At 33.6% G+C, this 16,181-nt stretch overlaps 1 protein-coding gene and 1 pseudogene across 1 annotated transcript; both read right to left on the bottom strand.

Annotated features, from left to right (window-relative positions):
* Positions 1-6,088: 6,088 nt before the first annotated feature.
* Positions 6,089-9,840, bottom strand: LOC138330110 (uncharacterized; annotated as a pseudogene).
* Positions 9,841-11,389: 1,549 nt separating this feature from the next.
* LOC138330112 (uncharacterized) lies at positions 11,390-14,376 on the bottom strand. Its single transcript, XM_069277483.1, has 5 exons — positions 14,208-14,376; positions 13,550-14,019; positions 13,134-13,304; positions 12,739-12,975; positions 11,390-12,575 (listed from the first exon to the last, which is right to left on the bottom strand). Exons 2-5 carry the CDS (start codon positions 14,006-14,008, stop codon positions 12,030-12,032), a joined length of 1,413 nt encoding a protein of 470 aa, XP_069133584.1. The 5' UTR covers positions 14,009-14,019; positions 14,208-14,376; the 3' UTR covers positions 11,390-12,029.
* Between the last annotated feature and the right edge of the window lie 1,805 nt (positions 14,377-16,181).

The following is a 16,181-nucleotide window of genomic DNA, read 5'->3' on the forward strand; positions in this document are numbered from 1 at the left end:
ATGGCCGAGAACTTTTCATGGTGATTTAATGTCACAATTTTTACTTTGACGATTATGTATTTATGACAATTTTGTGGCGATTATTTTTCACGATTACTCATTGGGTGTGAAATATAATTACATTTTACATTTATTATCAGTGCTGATCGTGTTCTTCCCGTCCTTGATTCAATTCCAATGACCAATTGGTCATCAATAGGAGGATCCTAAAGATACATACATTCATAATGTACAAGAATGAACAGACTCTTCAAAGTCCTAATCATTGTGCGTTTCAAATAAAGAAAGATACAGAATAAAATAGATAAATAATGAAACCTGCCTTAGCGACCACCTCTGTATAAAGACCTCCTCCTTATTAAGATAATTTTCCACTTTCTTATGGCCCTAAATGACCATTTATAACACATTTTGACCCGTGTGTAAAGACCACTTTGCTATAGACATCACTTTCCTCTGTTCCTTTATAGACAGGTTTGACTATACAAATATAACTGTCTATCAAAACCACCCAAGTTACTAAGAAAATGTCTTTATAGACAAGTGGTCATTATACACAGATCAAATAGTGTTGAAATGGCTGTTTGTAACCCAAGAAAGGGGCCTGATTTACAAAAAGATAATCTTTATATGGAGATGATCACTTAAAACAGATCAACTGCATACAATGGAAAAATGCTTGTTTTTTATTGCTAAATGCTAAAGAAGTGCTTGTAATTCCATGTGCTTACATTAATATAATAACCATATCAGTTCCTGCTAAATTCATTATGTATTATGTATACTTTTTTGTTTTTCCCTTCATTTTTTATTACTTCTTAATCAATGTGTGTATCTCTACCACAAGGCAGTATGACAATAGGTATGTTCTAAACAAACCTCTGTAAGAGATGTTAATTATAAGATATTTCAAATGAATACATTTGTAGGGTAGAGGTAGTTTTTAGATTTAGTAGAAAAAGTCCAAGAGATTATCCCTATGTAATGTGATTCACAACTCTGTCGCTGCTACAAATGTCTTTCAAAATGTGTTTCAGTATTGGAACTTGGCCTTCATTTTAAATTTCATCCTATCCAATTCAAATAAAATTGTATGTGTCTTGTGTGAGGAAAATACCTTGTGGCAGCTGTGCAAGTTATCCTTAAACTCTAGACAGTGCTGGGACTAGATGATAGATTGTCAGACACCATAACCACTTAGTCACTGTGACCCAGAGATAAAGAGCGTACTGGTAGGATGTCCGACTTAACACCACTCTGAAACTTTGATCCCTCCTATGACTTTTATGGAATGAGCTTAATTGGATTGTAGTTAATGTAATGACTAATTGTAATACCGTATTTGACCCAATAAGCGCCCAGGGCGTTCTGAAAAAAAAATTAAAAAGGGCCATTAAGACGAAATTATTGTAAAATCTATACTGTTTTGTGTAGTTTTGGTCTTTATTTATGTCTGGACAATTGAAATCAAGGCCTCAAAAAGAGGGAGGGGCGCTTATTGGGTCGAATATGGTACATGTCTATATTGTTATTTTAAGACTAAAGTTCTCATCGATATGTTTACAGTTTAAAAACGTGAGAAATGTGATACAATAATTGATTTAAGAATCAATTATAATATACAAATATTGTCTAATTGTACTACATTGTTATCATTGTCTGTTAATTTATGTTTATATATCATGTGTACTGCTTAAAATAAGGTTCATGTTGTAATAACTGTTATTTGCATTTATTAACTTATATTATAAATAAAAGTGCCATACATTGGTTGTCAAATTGATGTCGCCCTATATATCAAACTGATGACTTAAGAACTTGACAAGTATCAATGGTGAAGGGAAACTGAAAAAAAAATCAAAGACTTATGACCTGTCAAAATAAGTACAGTACTAGCTTCCCTGGCCATTTGATCCAGAAAATGTTGACGCAGAGGTGGAGGGCTTATAGCTGTAAAAATATTAGAGACCTGGACCATTTGTTAATTTCTAATTTCATTGTAATAGAAATACAAAATACCCCCGTAATCATCCGTAGACATTCATGAAATGGTCTGGTTGGATTCTGAGTTGTATATATATTAAATTATATCTTTATTGTTGACTCGTTGCAGGGAAGGCCCTTATTTAATACTACATGTGATTGAAATCCAAAATCTTTCTCAAAATTTCAAGTGCTAATTTAACACTGGAAGATTGCAATTGTTTTTGAGGCAAACGAATCGCAAAATATTAAAACAAACATATTCTTACGACTTGTATATAATACTTTTAATGTGTTCTAGCAACAATTATTATTTTGTGGGTTTCAGGTTTTTGAGAATTTACATGTTTAAAAAACAATACAATTGATTTGTTATACAGAAGTACTCCATAATCCAACTGACGAAAAATAAATGGGACATCTTATGTAACCAGTAATATTTAACAATTCAGTGGCCGATAGTCACGACAGTACTAACTTTTCGGAACACCATTGATTATTTTTGTTATTTTTATCTCGAAGTAAAATAAGAAGCTCTAACTTTTCAATGGTAGAAGTGTTGTAAAGTAAGAATTTTTTGTAAGTGAAGAAAAGTACTGATTCATCTGCGCATGTTTTTGATAGAGAAAAACATTGTCAGCGATGGAGGATCTTTGAAAATTGTGAAGATATATCGCCACATAATGTTTCAAACACATGCACTGCCTTACAATACGAGTCTAAATCTTGCAATTAAGTCGTAGCGGAAATAAAATGGTTTACAGTATTAGTCAATAGTTTGTTCATGGACATAATCATACAACTCTGAACCTCGTTATCTCGCTCTCATGAAAAGATAAATAATTTAAAGTCAATTTTGATCAAATATCACTATATATTCAAGTAAACTTGCCTCGGGAAACTCGAGCTGTTCTCATGGTCTCACAATCTTATTAAATTAAACTTGTAATTCTGATCCACTATAACAAAATTCGTTTCAGATGGAGTGAAATGAAAGGAAGTAACTCTTGTAGATTGAAATACTAATGGCATATGGTCATGGTTTAACCGAGGTCGTGATATCGAGATTTGACTGTATATCTTCATCTTTTTTTAATTACTAAAAATCGTCTTCCAATAGTTAAATAGTTTCCACAAAGCAAACAAACGAGACGTAAAACGTTATGTTAGCCTTATTCAATAATATGTCGATTTAATATCAGTGCATATCATGTAAAGATGCTTTGAAATAATTCCAAACTAAAGTGATATTGATGACGGACGGACGCCGGACGTTTCGGTATCGCATAAGCTCACCCTTGTCATTCAAAATCCCTAGATCACGTTCAACACGTTGTTTTTCCCTGTCAAATCTAAATGTATGGCATGACCATTTTCGTCTTGGGGAACAGTGTAACCTTGCGATGTGGCGTACCCTTGTAAGAAACTATTGTGAACGATATGTGAGACAAATATACTGTTAAATGTCTGTGCTGATTACAACTGATATTGCTGTACATTTTATGTTTTTTTGCTCCAGTGTTAATGATTATACGTGTTGGTATTTGGTGTATTAGCTTATTGACCACACACAAATTTATATTCTTTGTAGCTGTAATGTGTTATATTACTATATAAATATGGTACGTATGATTGGTCGGTAACAACTGTCAGTGTGCGTTTCCAGTTCAGAGTTAAGACAGAAATACATATTCAGATTTCAAAAATCATTTTTTGAGGCATTCCGCCATCAAGATAATGTAACTGTGTGGAAGTGTAAGTTACATTTTGAATTTAACCGTTTTAGAGAAGATTTCTCTGTAACTGTTATTGAAAAATTGCATATGAGCATTGTCCATCGTAGGCTTCATATAAATGTAAATCCATCATTATTGCAAGTTAAAAATCATGCTGAAACAAAACGAACACCATATACTGAATGCAAACAAATATATATTAAGTGGCTCGGTGTATCTCGATGGAGAAAAGTTGGCGATTTGCAACAACTATTGTTTATTTCACAGGGTTTTCGACATTTGATCAAGCTATTTGTTTGATATTGATACTTTTAATGAATATGCCAAATTTATTGATATTTATTTTCTTTATTTGTTCAATGATCGCGGGGTAGCAGAATATATTTTCTGCAAATATTGCATACTTTTCAATGTACAGTTGTCGCATCACTTGATTTCGAAAAAAGGTAATGTTCCATGTCGTATAACGCATACATCTATGTATATTCACAATAAATGCTAGGAGGTAATCGGATGTGTTTGGTTTTTCCCTTTAAAGTGTTGTTTATGTTATGAACATCATCTAATAATACATTGTATTTAAAGATGCTCCACCGTCGACATAAATGATACTTATCATTTGAACAATAATTGATGTTTAATCATGTATATATACATGTCTAATTAACACAAAAACATAACAGAAAATAATTTATTTTACCTTTGGTGCACGCGCTATCAGTACTTCATTCCATATAGGATATAGTGGCACGGATTTTTTCGGGACGCAATGATTTTTTTGTAATATTTTTATCTTGAAGTCAAATTAGAAGCTCAAACTTTTCAATGGCGGTAATGGTGTAAAGTAAGTAACTTTTGTAACTTAAGAAAAGTAGTAATTCGACTGCTAGTTGTTTATTGAGAAAAAAATAATATTTGTCAGCGGTGGAACATCTTTAAAAGAAAAGAAAAGAAATAAAATAAATACTAACATGATCGACAGTTTTGTAATCAGATGTGTTTTATGTTCTTTCCTTTTAAGTATCGTTTATCATACTCACGAATCAGGAAGAACTTTTAATATGGTATTCACCACCACAAATTATTACCAACATTTTAAGAATTACAATGCATTCAATGCATATGTGTTAATTTTACAAGTACAAATAAAAATTGAAAATGAATTTGACAGTACTGCCGAAATTCATTATATTTACATATACAATGCAGTGTAATGAGTACATGTGGTCAGTATCATACATGTATGTCTGTCCATTTTACAGCTTAATTTATCAAATAATATGGTTTGCAATACATTACTGCAAAACAAACGTCAAAATGTTTGCCTAGTTCTGTAAGTGAACATAAGTATAACCTTATCGTTGATTATATGTAATTAAACAAAGACCACAATAAACCTGTCGTTTTGGGGTTTATATGCTCTTGTTAAATGAATTTGGAGTTTAAGATATTTGTTTCTATAATTTCTAAAAACGATCTATAGGTATTTCCACCAGTTTCAGCCATTTGTTTTACTTACTTATTACACTAGTGGCATATAAAAAATATTTCAAGGACGAATGCACCGGATATCAGGCAGATTATGTGGTAAAAGAAAGTTACCTGTGCCCTTACTGATAGTATCGTTTTGAATGCCAGTCATGAAACATAAGTCATTAGTCACTGTCAGCTTCTCTCTGTATATCATTTTATTGTTATTTTCTATTCCGTCTTTGCATATTACAGAATTATCTTCCCTCTCGTGTAGGTTTTGATTATGACGTCATGTGTTTGCCAGCGTAACGTCATATTTTCCCGAGAAAACGAAATGAGTGTTTGCTCTCATAATAATGACGTCACAATGGATGCCTACCCGTAGGGGAAGTAACTCTATAATATGCAAAAACGGAACACTCATAATGACTAAGTTTTGCCATACTATTCGGTAATAATAAGTGCCTCAATGTCGATAAAGCCATCATTATGATATATGGGTAGCTGTTCTATATCGGTAACAGTGTCGCTAATTGACAGGGGGAAATCAATATATAGAGATACAGAGAACAGTTTAGTATGATTTACGTAATGAATTCAAATATATATTTTTTAACATATGTCCAACTATAGTGTATGAAGCTATGTATTGAAAAAAATGCCTATTTTAACTCGAGCACTCTATTAATTTCTTATTTTATCTTATTTGATTATTTATCCCCCGCCCAACTTCGTTGGGCGGGGGATATACAAATGGGTTCCGTCCGTCCGTCCGTCCGTCCGTACGAATGGTTTCCGGAGCATAACTCTAAAACCAGTAGAGATAACTCTAAAACCAGTAGAGATATTGCCACGAAACTTCATACACACATTGGTCTTATGGTCTAGTAGTGCCTTTTACTATTTTTAGGTTTTCATTTTTGCATTTTTTCCGTAACCATGGAAACATTGCTGAAAATATCATATTTTTGTACCAGGTTCGTTTCCGCAGCTTAACTCTAAAACCGGAAGAGATATGTCCACGAAACTTCATAGACACATTGGTCTTATGGTCTAGGAGTGCCTTTTGCTATTTAAGGTTTTCACTTTTTGTACTTTTTTCTGTAACCATGGAAACATTGCTGAAAATGGCAGATTTTTGTGTAAGGATCGTTTCCGGAGCACAACTCTAAAACCAGCAGAGATATTTCCATGAAACTTCATAGACAAATTGTTCTTATGGTCTAGTAGTGCCTTTTGCTATTTTTAGGTTTTCATTTTTTGCACTTTTTCCGTAACCATGGAAACATTGCTGAAAATATCATATTTTTGTAGCAGGTTCATTTCCAGAGCATAACTCTAAAACCAGCAGAGATATTTCCACGAAACTTCATAGACACATTCTTTTTATGGTCTAGTAGTACCTTTTGCAATTTTCAGGTTTTCATTTTTTGTACTTTTTCCGTTACCATGGAAACATTGCTGAAAATATCATGGTAAATGGTAAATGTTACTTAGCAAAACTCCACCCATCTTTGTGTATATAGTCTAATATAAATGTCGAGGCTGTATACCTGATTCAACAATTGCAGCCCCGCTCTACTTGAATTATACTCCATCTTTCTTTAGCTCAACTTCCTTTTCCCTGTTTTTTTTCATACACAAAAGTCTCCACAATCAAACTTCCTTCAGCTTTGATATCTCCATTGGCGGGGGATCTGAATGACAGTTCCTTGTTCATATATGTTTGGTTAGGTTAGTTTGATAAGTTCTGATTTTTCTTTCGGGTCTAGAATTTAAAACATAAATCAGAATACAACAACGTTCTGTTGATATGGATAATATAAATAAATTGCTGACCGTCAGAGCCACGGTAAATTAATATTTAGACAAGTATAGTCGTTTTACAGGATCATCATGTTTTACAATTCATATAACAAAACTGTACCTTCAAGTTCATTTCCGCTCAACACACATTATTGCATACTAGTATACAAACGGATTTTGCAGCAAACAAAATCTATGTAAGCCATAAAAAAAAACAATATGGAACAACGTACATTTAACCTCAAATTAAATAAAATATATCTTGTTATACAACAAAAACAAACATGACTCAAATATACCAAAAAATGTTGTTTTTTCTCAATAAAGCAGACAAAGCCAACATGTTGGGGTTTTTTTTCGTATAGTAACAGATTTTTTCAGTCTGTTCAATTTGAAATAGTTAACGTGTATTTTGTTTTGCATTTTTCCATACGTTCACCGGCAATGACGTCACAGTCCCTCACGACCTGTCTGTGTTGACGTTTTTTTGACGACTCCATGCGTAGCTATATTTGTTTAATGTGTCCACTTTAGCGAGGGATTTCTTATCCAGGATCGCTCTCCTCACAAACACTTTACAGCCCTCTTCGATAACGCAATTTATTTGTCTGCGAAGTCGGAGCTTAGCTCCAAACAACAGGTTGTATTCCCATTCACGGTTGTTAATTGTACCGGAAATGACATTGGAAAACATCACGTGACGTTTCCCCCGAAGTTTTGTTTGCACGGATACCTCATACAAGGCTGTTTTACAAGTTTCTCTGAATAGTTGGAGACGTCTGTGGCATAAACTTTCGAAAACTCTCCTGTATCCGATTCTAGATTTTTCTTCATTCACGTCAGTTGGAGATAGGCCAGTCGCCATGACGACCAATTCAGGCAGCTGCATGTGAGGGCCGAATGCGCTGTTGTCTCACTAGAAATCAAGTCCCCGTCGTCACCATTTTTCTTCACTTTGTCCTGGAAAATTGATTTTAGAAATAATAGTAAATGCTTATTTTCGATAGTAAGTCACTTTCGGGCGTTCCAGTATAAGTATGATAAAATGATTTTTTATATTTAACACGTTGATATATCTATTAAGGGAACATTAGTCACCTTTATCTTTTTAACAGTAACATCTCTCCTCTTTGGATTCATTCTTGGCTTAGGGGTAGTCGCTTTTGATGGCGGAATCACTTTGCCCTGGAAAATTGATTTCAGAAATAATAGTAAATGCTTATTTTCAATAATAAGTCACTTTTGCGAGTTCCAGTATAAGTATAATGAAATGATATTTATCTTTTTCTTTTATATTTAACACTTTGATATATCTATTAAGGGAACATTGGTTACCTTTATCTTTTTAACAGTCACATCTCTCCTCTTTGGATTCACCCTTGGCTTAGGGTTTGTCGCTTTTGGTGTCGGAATCAGTTTGTCCTTTAAAATTCATTAAATAATTATTAATAAATGCTTGTTTTAATCAGTAATATTAATTCATTAAATCACTTTCCAATACATGAAATGATGTTTATATTTTATTTTTAACTCGTTTGTAAAACTATTAAATAACATCAGATACCTTTATCGTGCAAACAGTGACATCTCTCCTCTTTGTATTAACCCTTGGTCTTAGCCTAGTATATATCGTTTTTTGTTTTGGAATCGGCGTAGTCGTAGTTGTTGAAGACATTGGTGAAATTGGCGGGGTTGGATGTATATCACTTGTACTTTAATCAGCTTTCCTCAGAGTCCCAAATAATCCCTCCAGGTCTCTGTTGATGTCACTTGGTCCATATCGACCTCTAACCTCGGCCTCGTACCCCTGTATCACATAAAGAGGAAATGTATTATCTTCGCTATATGCAGTAATATTTGCAGTGTTTTTGTTGGGAAAAAGCACACGTTTTGAAATATTGAACGTTTTCATATGGATCAAAAGATGCAATATTTGGAGTATTATGGTGTATTGATACTAACCAAGTATAGGTCCTCGCCCCCCTCCCGGTAACATATAGCCATGATGAAGTCACAGATATTAGAAAATTCGCTCAGCTTTAGGTAATGTCCCTCTGTATTTGTGGATATCGTCTTGTAGAAGTCCTCAACACCTTCATGTTCAAACACCTGGACACCATATATCTTAACGCCCTGAAGAATAAAAAATTGTGATTATTTATTTATGATTAACTTCTGGAACCATGTTAACAAATGATTATGTCTTTTGAAATTGTACAACATTGATGATCCTTCGTAGATAACATTTATATGATATATTCTATTATTCAGCTAATATACTTTTTCATGAATTATTTCTATTAATTTTTGTATCTTCCATATCGTTAATTAACATATTTTGATTACTTATCTTTCATTATCATATATTACCTACCATATTACGAAGGTCTGTGACTTCTGATCTCCAGTCTATGTTGTCAACATTCAGATCATATTCAGGTTCATGTGCTTTGGCGTCTCCAATCATGACCAAGATTCTTTGTGATACTGGCGTCCACGAAAAGTTTTGTCGAACCATTCGGAGAATCAGTTCATAACATTCATCTTCGTCTCCGCCACAAGTTCCATCTACACCCTCCACAAAATTACACAGTTCTACAACATCTGTACAGAAGTCTAGTTGTTTGGTCAAGTAGAAGACTTTTTCGTCACAGTAATCGCCGTGAGCAATGACACCGATTCTGATGCCGGGAATGTCCGCCTGGAGTCGCTGTATCATGTCCTGTAACCTGCCCTGGACCTCCTCGAGTATGGAGGACATAGAGCCAGTAGTATCAAAGGAGAAGACGATTTCTAGGAGTCCTCCCGGAGGCAACATGGGTGTTGCAGTCATAATGATAGAATCTGAAATTAACGAAGTGAGTTAGATATTTGGTTGAAAATTATATCACATATATGGGCGATACGTAAATAGAAATAAGAAATAGTTATATTCTAAATATTAAAACCAAAAAGGGAAATACATGTTTTGCAATTACCTTTTAAGTATTCGTGGTGTATGTAGTTATTAAGTAAACACTGCTTTGTATCCACTTCACCAGTCCAATACAGTTTAGAGTTTAGAATCGAGTCGTTACAGATTCGGACTTTTTCGTATAAATAGTACTGCGTTTTAAATTCGCATACGTCATGATCAGCATAGCTGAATTAATCAATATACAATCAAGTCAGATGGTACATCCATAATAAAAGTTCTGTTAAAATTAAAACGTGAGTTGTTTATAACACGGACTTTACTGTCAAAATAAACAACTATTATATAAATGTCTTGTTAACAGATAAAGGAAATGGTATAAAGATCATAGTATATACATACCTGGGAGCGCATTGGTTTCTTGTCGTTGTTATTTGCTTTGTATAAATCGCTTCTACAAATGTTTGTTCTGTAATTCAGCTATTTTTACTGTAGGCTGGTATGATCTCTTATTTTGTCGAAAGAAATATCTTTATCCATACTGACATAATGTACTTAGACGTCTTTTGTCATATTGTCTTTGGTTCTAAATCATAATTAAAATTGACGGTAGATCCTGAAAATGTTATATAATTAGATATAATACACTGTATGTGTTAGAATTTTAAATCTTGGGATATGGTAATGAAAGAAATACTTGTTCGGATCATGTTTGATTTGTATGAGCATTGTACGTATGTGTGACCAATTCCTAACTGAATTAAAAAATCAATACAGGTATTTGATGCAATAAGCGCCCAATGCGGTTAAAAATTGACAAAAGAAGGGGTGTTTAATAGGGCCAAATTTTGTTGAAACATTTTACAAACGTATTGCACCGAGTAAGCCATTAATCAATAATTTACAATGGAAATCAAATCAGAAAATCGTCACGGTTTTCATAGTTTCAATCTGTATTTAGGTCAGTGTGAATATAAATGAGGTGTCAAAAGTGAGTGGAGAGCTTAAAGGGACATGGCGCTTATAGGGTCGACTACGGTATATGTATATTTATTTTATTTAAAACTTTAAAATACTCTATACACATTAGTACATTTTACATCTCATTCTATGTTAAATGTTTATTCGTTAAAACAAAACAAAACCTCATTAGACTGCTCATAATGTCTATAACCCCAGAACGTCTGTATTGCTAACCAAAGGTACAAAAATGTTACCCCAGACAACTCTTTACAACCATATAAATAGTGTAGGTGCATTTCGTTGCCTTTCTGTATGCCGTAGTGATATTTAACTAATGTACGGCAATTATGATGAGGTAAAAATAGCACGATTAGCCCTTTCGATTTCGAAATTCTAATACACAAATACATGTATTTTCCAAATTTGTTCATGAACTGATGGGAAATATTGTATAAACATTCAGATGACCCCGTTTGGAATTATGTATATTTACCAAAATGATTTGCGTTCACGGTTTTTCTTTTTTTTTTTTTTTTTGTTATTATTATTATAAGCCGTATCAGTTCAGGTATGAACGATGAACACATTCACCCTCAACATATTGATATTGTCATCAACAGGATAATTACATAAATGATAAGTCAAACGAATGGAAGGAAATGAGTAGTATTTACTGAAAGACATTATGTTTTATATCACTATTATTTAATTTTTACACCAATACGATATTTCTACACAGCTGTCCATTACCTCTAAACGAATTTTAAGACATTTTCTTATTATGACACGTGTTAGCGTTTATTTACGTGACAGGTTTTTCATATGGCCATGAAAGACATCTTAGGAGAATACAGGCAATTTTTTTGAACTGTATCAAACCTAATGTTTTAGATCGGCAGTAGTGTTCTTTCAAAAAAAACCATTGCAATTTTCATAAAAAAGAACTTTAAGTGAATACACGTTTTTGTTTTTTTTATTATTAACAAATAAACAATACAGAACGAGTATAATAATGATATAACTAAATAAAAACTTAAACGTGTATTGCACATACAGAGTACAGATATCGGAATGCACTGAATTATCGTATTAAATACCATTCTGTTGTATGGCACATTTAGGTTTGTTCATCATCTGTTTATAATGTCTTAATCCTACTCCTCCATGCACTCTCCGGAAATAGTGATATAGTTCCTAACAACCTCCCTGTGATGTCGTTTGTCTTTTTGACGGCTCCAGGCGTAGTTATATTTGTTTAACGTGTCCACTTTAGCGAGGGATTTCTTATCCAAGATCGCTCTCCTCACGAACACATTGCAGCCCTGTTCGACAACACTTTTGATTTGTTTGCGAAGTCGGAGCTTAGCTCTAAACAACAGATTGTATTCCCATTCACGGTTGTCAATTGTACCAGAAATTACCTTGGAAAACATCACATAACGTTTCCCCCGACGTTTTGTTTGCACGGATACCTCATATAAGGCTGTTTTACAAGTGTCATTGAATAGTTGGAGACGTTTGTGACATAAACCTTTGAAAACTCTCCTGTATCCAATTCTAGATTTTTCTTCGTTCACGTCAGTTGGACGGTAGGCCAGTCGCCATGATGACCAATTCAGACAGCTGCATGCGAAGGCTGAATGTGATGTTGTCTCTCTAGGAATCAAGTCTCCGTCGACATCACCTTTCTTCACTCTATCCTGGAAAAGTGATTACAGAAATAGTAAGTAAAATGCTTATAATAAGTCATAATCAAATTAAAAACAATCACTTTTGCGCGATCAAATATACAAATAATGAAATGATATTTATTTTTTTTCTTTCAATTATTAATACGTTGATATATCTATTAACATTAGTTACCTTTATCTTTTTAACAGTGACACCTCTCCTCTTTGGATTCACTCTTGGCTTAGAGGTAGTCGCTTTGGGTGTCGGAATCAAAGTCGTCGTCGTTGTTGACGACATTGATGAAACTGGCGTGGTCGGATGTTTACCACTTGAAATTGAATCAGTCTTCCTCAGAGTCCCAAATAATCCCTCCAGGTCTCTGTTAATTCCATTTAGTCCATATCGACCTCTGACCTCGGCCTCGTACCCCTGTATCACATAAAGAAAAAAATTATTATCTTCGCTATATGCAGTTATATTAATATGTTTTTGTTTTCAAAAAGTACGTTTTTTTTAATTTCGAACGTTTTCTTGTGGATCAAATTGTGCATTATATATATTTTTTTCTGTGTGTAATTGCTACTAACCGAGAATAGGTCCTCGCCCCTCTCTCGGTAACATATAGCCATAAGAAAGTCACAGATGTTAGAAAATTCGCTCAGCTTTAGGTAATGTCCCTCTGTATTTGTGGATATCGTCTTGTAGAAGTCCTCAACACCTTCATGTTCAAACACCTGGACACCATATATCTTAACACCCTGAAGAATAAAAAAATGAGATTATTTATTTATGATAAAAACTTTTGAACCATGCTTACAATTTGATTATACATTTTTAATGATATAACGTTGGTGATCCTTTGTAAATAACATGTTCACAATGTTTTATTGTCATAAGTTGATTTACATAATTATATGAAATATCTTTCATTAAATTTATTACCTACCATATCGTTAATTAACTTATTTTGATGACTTATCTTTTATCATTATATAATACCTACCATATTGCGAAGGTCTGTGACTTCTGATCTCCAGTCAATGTTGTCAACATTTAGTTCATATTCGGGTTCATGTGCTTTGGCGTCTCCAATCATGACCAAGATTCTTTGTGATGCTGGCGTCCATGAAAAATTTTGTCGGATCATTCGGAGAATCAGTTCATAACATTCATCTTCGTCTCCGCCACCAGTTCCTTCTACACCCTTCACGAAGTTACAAAGTTCTACAACGTCCGTGCAGAGGTCTAGTTGTTTGGTCAAGTAGAAGACTTTTTCGTCACAGTAATCGCCGTGGGCAATGACTCCGATTCTGATGCCGGGAATGTCCGCCTGGAGTCGCTGTATCATGTCCTGTAACCTGCCCTGGACCTCCTCGAGTATGGAGGACATAGAGCCAGTAGTATCAAAGGAGAAGACGATTTCTAGGAGTCCTCCCGGTGGCAGCATGGGTGGGGCGGCCATTATGATAGAATCTGAAGTTTATAGATTAAGTAGATATTTACAGTTAAATCCAAATAACATTAAATACTATTATAACATCAAAATGTTATGTTCTAAAAAAATGATATGTTACCATAATTCTTTATTACCATTGATTAATCTAACTATGTCCTATTTCAACCAAAAAAGGGATATATTTTTTTATAAATAAAGTTATCACCTTTTTAATATTCGTAGTGTATATAGTTGTACAGTAAACACTGCTCTGTATCAGTAGTAGTAGCTATAGTGTGTATTTACTTCGACAGTCCAATACACATTACAGCCTGTCGTCTGCTCACAGCCCTATTTATACTATTTCCAGCGACAGGCCCAGACCCGTCTGATGGATACTACGCCACAACATGCTTGTTCGATAAACTACACTGGCTGGAAAACGTCAGAGGTGTATCGAGTTTAAAATCAAGTTATTACAGATTCGGACTTTTTCGTATAAGTAGTACTGCGTTTTAAATTAGCATACATCAGCATAGTCTCAATTCGTCAATATATAATCTAGTCAGAGGGCACATCCATAATAACGGTAATGTTTAAATTAAACCTTGAGATGTTTATAATATGGACTTTACTGACAAAATAAATAACTATTTTATAAATGTCCTGTTAACAGATAAAGGAAGTGGTATATTAAGACCATAGTGTATAAGTGAGCAATAGACATATAAGTACTGCCTACTTGTGAATGCAAATGTTTGTTCTATAATTCAGCTATTTTATTCATAAATAATAAATCTAAACTGATATTACCTGTTACTCTCTCGAACGAAATGTCTTATATCTACTAAATGGAAGTCTGTTGTCATTTTGTGATTAGTTCTATAACGTCATCGAAATATCGACGGTAGATCTTGAAAATGTTGGATATAATACACTTTGTCTGTTAGAATTTCAAATATGCATTGTAGACATAAAAGGTAAAAAAATCATCAATTGCGTACTCGTAATAACAAGTTGACTTTATCTTTTAGCCCCTTTGTTCTTGGAAAAGCGCGTATATTTGGTAAAGAAAGAAAGGTTTGTTAGGATTGTGTGACCACTTCCAAACTGAACTAAACAATAATAATATACGTATTCGATTTATTAAGTATCCAGTGCGTTTGAAAATTGAAAAACGAAGGAGTGCTTAAAAGGACCAAATCTGGGCTGATTTCTAACTAAATAATTGCACATAGTCAGTTAGTCAGAAACCAATTTACAAAAGAAATCAAATAGAAAAATCGCCACGATTTAATCGTGTATATAAGTCAGTGTGCTTGTAATTGAGGTGTCAAAAGTGAGAGGAGTGCTTATAGGGACGTTACGCTTATTTATTCAAAAATGGTTTATATCTATTTTAAAACTTTAAATTACTCTATACATATTTGTACACTTTAAATCTCATTCTATGTTAATTTTTCATTCTTTCAATAGAATACTACTATTCCGAAAAAATATACTGTATAAGTCTAAAAACATTTTTTGTAACCACAGAATGTTCGTATTGATCATTACAGACGTAAATAACCAATCACTGTATACAACTATAATAATGTATTTTGATTTGCTTTGTTGTGTAGTGATGTTTAACCACTATATATGTTAAATGTGAGCGGGTGGGTGTGTTGCTTGTTGTCTTCGGCGGCATGCTTCAGTGATATAGCACTATAAAAGGGCAACAGTTCCACTATACAAGAAGGCACACCATGAATATACCGCAGTCTCCCAAAACCCTGCACATTGCATACATGGGAGGCCGTCCTTACATTACCCTGACTGTCAATAGGACGTTAAAATATTCAAACAGACAAACAAACAAATTATATATGTGGCAATTTTGAAGATATAAAATAATGCAATTCGCGCGTTTGATATCGAAATTCTAAAACATTATCCAAAATTGTCCAGGGACATATTACAAATGTTGTGTAAACATTAAGACGACTCCGTTTGGGATTTTATGTATATATCAAATTTATTTTGCGTTCACGTTGTTTTCTTGATTTTGGGTTTTTTTTAAGCTGTATCGGTTCTGGCAGGAACGATGAACACATTCACCCCAATATATTGATATTGACATCAATGGGATAATTACATAAATGATCAGCAAAACGAATCAAAAGAAATGAGTAGTATTTACTGAAATATCTAATGATAT

Source organism: Argopecten irradians, chromosome 8 (genome assembly GCF_041381155.1).
Source record: "Argopecten irradians isolate NY chromosome 8, Ai_NY, whole genome shotgun sequence".
Taxonomy (NCBI): domain Eukaryota; kingdom Metazoa; phylum Mollusca; class Bivalvia; order Pectinida; family Pectinidae; genus Argopecten; species Argopecten irradians.

Excerpts from the sequence above, each read along its gene's own strand:
- LOC138330112 (XM_069277483.1), bottom strand. The coding sequence starts at position 14,008 with ATGGCCGCCCCACCCATGCTGCCACCGGGAGGACTCCTAGAAATCGTC. Across the intron at positions 13,305-13,549 it reads TCACAGACCTTCGCAATATG|GGTGTTAAGATATATGGTGT; the intron begins GTAGGTATTATA and ends TTTATTCTTCAG. Across the intron at positions 12,976-13,133 it reads GGGGCGAGGACCTATTCTCG|GGGTACGAGGCCGAGGTCAG; the intron begins GTTAGTAGCAAT and ends TATGTGATACAG.